The sequence below is a fragment of the Sardina pilchardus genome, chromosome 4 (genome assembly GCF_963854185.1).
Source record: "Sardina pilchardus chromosome 4, fSarPil1.1, whole genome shotgun sequence".
Lineage (NCBI taxonomy): Eukaryota > Metazoa > Chordata > Actinopteri > Clupeiformes > Clupeidae > Sardina > Sardina pilchardus.
The window spans coordinates 29,556,220-29,562,361 of NC_084997.1; the positions used below are offsets into that span (position 1 = coordinate 29,556,220).

The 6,142-nt window shown below is 47.6% G+C and overlaps 1 protein-coding gene across 1 annotated transcript in view; it reads right to left on the reverse strand.

Moving 5' to 3' along the window:
- zgc:162707 (UPF0524 protein C3orf70 homolog B) overlaps positions 1–2,741 on the reverse strand; it is a 23,859-nt gene extending 21,118 nt beyond the window's left edge. The window contains exon 1 of the mRNA XM_062534956.1: positions 2,558–2,741. Within this exon, the coding sequence (XP_062390940.1) occupies positions 2,558–2,741 (184 nt within the window). The remainder of the gene's footprint in view (positions 1–2,557) is intronic.
- Between the last annotated feature and the right edge of the window lie 3,401 nt (positions 2,742–6,142).

Sequence of the window (6,142 nt, forward strand, 5' to 3'; positions counted from 1 at the left end):
TTGCCCAAAAGTAAGATGGCAAATGAAAAGTAAGTGTGTTATAGAGGCACGAATTCAGACCCAACCAAGCACAGCCAGCTCCTAAGGTGTCAGTCAAATATTAATCACCGGAAAACAACACTCCGAACCTAGCTAGAGCTAAGCCAATGATTCACTTGTCAAGCGCGGGCCTATAAAACCATCACAACAACTTAATGTGAGCTTTGCACATTTTCTCACAGATCAGAACAGCCACCCGCAGCTTCAGCGGCAATTAAAAAATAATCACAGCCGTTATACAGGGCTGGTCAGACAGCAGGCCGTCAACCCCTATAACAGAGATGTGTCCTAGTTTTTGCAAGCCATGCTGCGCCTATGACTCCACAACTGATGATTTATTCATTCACGTGAAAAAAAGACGCACGGTGCTTCTCAATGGGAGAACTGCAGTCCATACATGTGGATGTGGTGGCAGCTTCACCCCCCCCCCCCTCGCCCTACCCAATCCCTCTCTGGTGTGATCAAATGTGCTAAACACCCCTGCTTTCAGAGGAATATCATTAACTCCACATGCATCCCACTGTGTTTAATTCAAATCTAATCAACAACGTCTTCCATTGCAGCTGGGCAGAAGAGGTCATGTGACTCCGGATCGAGTCTCGCTCGCTCTGACGGATCTACGGGAGATCAGTGGCAGATCTGCTTTCTGTCAGCTGCCATCTGGACAGTAAGAACCACTCGATGGCACCATCCATAAGACAGGCAACGAATGAACAACTAGAAAAGCACTCAAAGAGCACAGACCTCCGACAAGCGAAAACACAACCACCTGAATCAAGACGGTGATACAGATCACTCCAAAAATGTAGTAGTTTCTTCCTTGGGTCATTCCAGACATTCCCTGAAAATGTCATCAAAATCCATCCATAACTTTTTGAGTTATCTTGCGAACAGACTAACAGACAGACAGACAAACAAACAAACAAACCCCGATGAAAACATCCTTGGCGGAGGTAACTAGTGGATGGCTCCGAAACTACACTCAAACAAACCCCAATGAAAACATAACCTCCTTGGCGGAGGTAACTAGTGGATGGCTCCGAAACTACACTCAAACAAACCGCGATGAAAACATAACCTCCTTGGCGGAGGTAACTAGTGGATGACTCCAAAGCTACATTCAACCAACCAAAGCCACAGTCTGAGTGCCCATTTCCACTAGCCACAGAATATGCTCGAGAGCAGCTGAGGGAAGGCTACAAGTCTGGCCCTGATCAGGCTCTGATCTGGTCCTGATCTGGCCCCAATCTAGTCCTGATCCCATGCTACACACAAACTCTGTCACCCCAGATCAGCCAGAGACTGTCTGTGACGGAGAGGACTTAGTAACTTCTGGCTTATGGGGACAGTAGTGATGCTTCATGTTTCTGTCATACTGAAACACAACAGATGATCTATAATATCCTATAATATATGACATACAGTAAGTAGAAAATAGTCTTGTGTTCCTCTCATGGCACATGTTCTTCTGATGGAAAAAAAAAACACCCAACCAAGCCCTAAACCTTATTCACAAAGTATTGAAATATTTTCAATGCACTCATAGACGTCCACTGTTTATCCAACACTGTCCTCATTAACTCAGAGCGTTCGGACACTTCCGATTGGGGTCAGATCAGATGTCCGCCCCCACACTCCGTGCCTCACACTAAACCTGCAATGCCCTGCAGGCAGTGGTAATGCCCACGCCAGATAACTCAAGGCCATTACTGAGTGATTTGCCCGAAAGGCAGGCTTAGGTAGAGACGCTGTGCTGCGCTGTGCTGTGCTCCACTCCGCTCCGACGAATTACACGGCCACATCCACTGGCATACAAAACACATCCCCTCACTAAGCCTGGATGAGCCAGCCGCAGACTATGCACATTGCGGTCCTGCAGAGAAGGGCAGGCAAAACAGCTGACCCGGTCACAGTCTACACGGGCAGGTTCTGTTGGAATATCATGCGGCGGTCTAATAGGATGTGGGCCTGGAAGTAGAGGCTGGAAGATGAGGTGAGGAGGTTAAGGTTAAATAATCACAAAGGAAACATGGCATGCATGATTTTAGTTTTCTCCACATAAATTCAAATAGATGAAAAGCTTTTGCAACAGCCATTGACCAGAACTATTGACTGTACTGCTAACAACTGAATGAACCTATTTCCCTAAACTGAATGCAGTGAGCTCCAGTGAATGAGGGTCGCAAATAAACATTTGCTTTTGTTACATGTCTCAGCATAATGATCAGCCTGAGTTTATGCTAATGTCAATAATGACAGCTCGTTTCAGTTCAGTTCATTTGTTGAGAGCACGTTTATACGCCACAGAGGCCGGCGCACTGACACAATAAACGTGCTCTGAATAGCAACGGCTTTAATCGCTTCCTAGCCTAAACTGTGTCAGAAGCCAGAACAGCTGCATCCGTTATCTCGCTGTGAAAGTAACGGTTCCTGACAATTCACTCAAGTGTGTCTCCTCCGAGACTTCCCGCGGAATAAAAACAGTGGACTGGATCAATCAAAAGCTGAATGTACTCACAGTGACACCATCCGAGGTGGCAACACCAGTGCAACTTGAAGCACTTGCCGTGACTGTGCGTGGCGCAGATGGAGAGGCCGTCGCAGGGAAGGAAGTCCGGTCTACCGGCGCAGCTCTTGGCGAGGGCTTGCGCCTCGTCCAACTTCTCACTCTTCGTAGTCTTGTGCGCACCCGACGAGGCCATATCGGTCTTTAGAATCCAAAATCAGATACGGTAAGGAAAGGCGCGCATCCGTGTTTACAGTCGTCTACATCCTGTGTTCTCTACATATCTGCTAAAAGAACAAGAAAACAAATGCAGAATGAGAAAATGATGTGACACCTGGCGGTCTCGAGTAGTCAACCCCCGAAAGAACATTGCCACTATGTTACATTTTTCTATTTATGGCCATAAACAATGCTGAACTGAATGCCTTTCCACCCACCTTAATTCTGCCCAAATGATAATAAAGTCATTAGGTCAATTGCCACCTAAACCGTCACAACTTCTCTTACCCAGACAACGGCGCTCTCCACGTAGACAAGACCGTCGCGGACCTCCGTGCAGAACTGTTTCCGCCGCTCCCTCAGTTCCAACATCTGCTCTTAACTTCAGAAGACGGGGACCGATCACTGCCGAAGCGACGCTTCATCAGACCATTCCGACACTGGTATTCCACCACCAAAAACACCACGAAGAGGTCCACAAAGCGATCAAAAAGGCAACTACTTCTGTATAACCATGCAGACAAAAGTCAATGTTTCCAGACACAGACACTGTCTGTTCAGGACTCAACCCTTGTGCGAAACAACAGCTATGCTTAGAGTTTCTCACTGCATGCCAAATTCCCGAAACGTAGCAGTCGGCACTCGGCACAGCTCCACGTCTGGCGGCAACCTCCGAGTGAATGCCACTCAGCTCCAGCTGACGCTAAACTGGCTGGACCCTCGCATCCAGCGCGTCTCTCACAACTGGCTCGCCGCTGAAGTAACGTCTCTCCCCGGTAGGTCGCGCTGTGCGGTCACATACTTTCAGGCATGCCCTGTGCCTCTCTCTCTCTATCAGAATATTCATGAAACGTCACTCAGTATTTCTCTACGGCGCGCTAAGAGAGAGAGGATATATATTCTCTCGAGTTCTTGATAATTGCTAGAGACACACTTGTGTGGGGAGAGGCAGCATCAGCAGCGGCGGCTTATGAATTTACACGTTTCATTTCACGCGGCGATTCTCTCCCACACGGCAAGTTCATCTAGTTACAGTTCACTGAGGGGAGAGACGTGCGTGTTTAATGGCATTTAATTAAATTGCCGATAGCCAGACCTGGCCGGGGGCTAAGGGAACTGATTTAATATCTCCTAAAGCAATAAACAAATGGACCTTAATGTAATATCCAAAATATGGATTGCACAATAAAATAAATAAATAAAAAATAAAATGTCTTCTACCTAAAACACTAGTCTATCAGCTACAGTAACGGCTCAACGGCTCACTACCATTCAGATTAATTGCAGGAATAGAATAGACGTCGCGTCGGTAACCAGACTTGAGAGGAATTTACAATCAGCTTTCATTGAATGGTGATCACTGACGTCAAAATTCCTCCTCTTCCTCTTCCTCCTCCTCCTCCTCCTCCTGTCGCAGGTGGCACAGGAGCGTCTTCATCAAGCGGGTCATTAGCACATAGTAAGGGCTTTGTGGTTGGCGAGGCTGAGGGCACTGAGGTTGCAGGTTGCGCCCGCTACGGATGGGCAGCGCAGATCCCCTGGACTGTCTCTCCGCTCGGTGCGGGCACATTGACAGTTGCTTAGTCAGCATGTGCCGGAGGCTGAGCGGCTTGAGATTCTGTGCAGGCGTCGAGCATCTGTCTGCCTCCATGGCGACAGAGGGAAGATGTCAGGGAAACTCATCCTGGCAGCAGGGTGAGGGATATGCCATCGGGGGCACACAGAGCTAACAATGGTACCCCGTATACATGGGAATGTGCCCACACACACACACACACACACACACAGGAACATGGACACACACACACACACACACACACACACAGGGACATGGGCACACACGCGCACAGAGAGAGGCTCGCATATGGACACACACACACACACACACACACACACACACACACACACACACACACACACACACACACACACACACACACACACACACAACACACACACACACACGTGTACATACCGATACACACACAGTCCACCACTGTGCCTCAATCCCTTACACTCTTAAGAGTGAGAGAGAAAATCTGATATGATATGATGACATGATATACTGTGCTGAGGAGAAGGACTTCCTCAGATGCATTCCAGTGTTGCTCTCCCCTGTCCTCTCTGATGCGTGCGGCTGGCAAAGACGTTCAGGTTGAGATCCTAAAAATACATCTCACCGGCACCATGAACCTAAGCTAGGCACACACACACACACACACACACACACACGCACACACACACACACGGTAGGCTATGGAGGCCCTGAATAAAATATGATGATGGGCGAGGGTGGAAAGTTTATGCCTTATTTATGTGCATAATTTTTATATGTAATGAAGCGTGAGGCAAGGTTTTTTTTTGAGGGGGGGGGGGGTGGCATTCGGCTGTGCTCACTGTGTCAGGTTGTGGAGGATGCGCTGTAAATATGTCCTCCTCGCCGACTCGACTCGATGTTGTCCTCACCTGGCCTCGAGTCTTTCCAGGACAGCCGCTGAGTGTGTGGCAGTAGCCGTAGCCTACGTGGCACGGTTTCTCAATAGTCCCACTGACTCAACATCAGGACCCGCAGTAATAGGCCTACTGTACATGACAGTCTCCATTCAGACCCGCAGTAATAGGCCTACTGTACATGACAGTCTCCATTCAGACACACTGCAGTTCGTTCATCTGCTCACAGCAATACGACTTATCTTATTACGACGTGAAGTATCTTCACATTGTTGTTTTTTTTTTTTTATCCCACAGGCAGATGCACGGACACTGACTACAAGGCAACTACGCAGTTTGGACTTCATTGCAGTTTGGACTTCATTGCAGCAACAATAGTCACTGAGAACATTTACATTCATTCATTCATACAGCAGGCACTTTTATCTAAAGCAACTCACAAAATGAGGAACAACATTCAAACCACTGTGTAGAGGAGACCTTGGGCAAAAATAAATACTACATCAATGAATGCTACAAAAAAAGAGGAGACCTTAGGTAACGATAAATACCACGATGAAGAGACCTTCGGTAACATCAATACATCATAAAACCAAAGGACTGAGGGAAGTGTATGGTTAGTGGTTTGGTAAATGCTCGGATTGTTAGAAACCTTAGGAGAGGAAAGAGTTGGGTCTTCAAAAGCTGTGCACGGTTACAGTAGGTGTTCAATACAGCGACAGTAGTTCCTCTCTTAGTTCCTCTCTTAGTTCCTGATCTCCCAGCTCCTGACTCTGGCTAATCTTCCTAGTACAATAGAGGTCACTCTCTTCACATAACTGTTTGACTTACTGGGCTAGAGACATAGAAGGTCGTTCCTACTGTTAGCCATCAAACTATTATAACTCTTCCCCTCTTTGCCGCACTGTTGTGACTGAGGAAAGATGG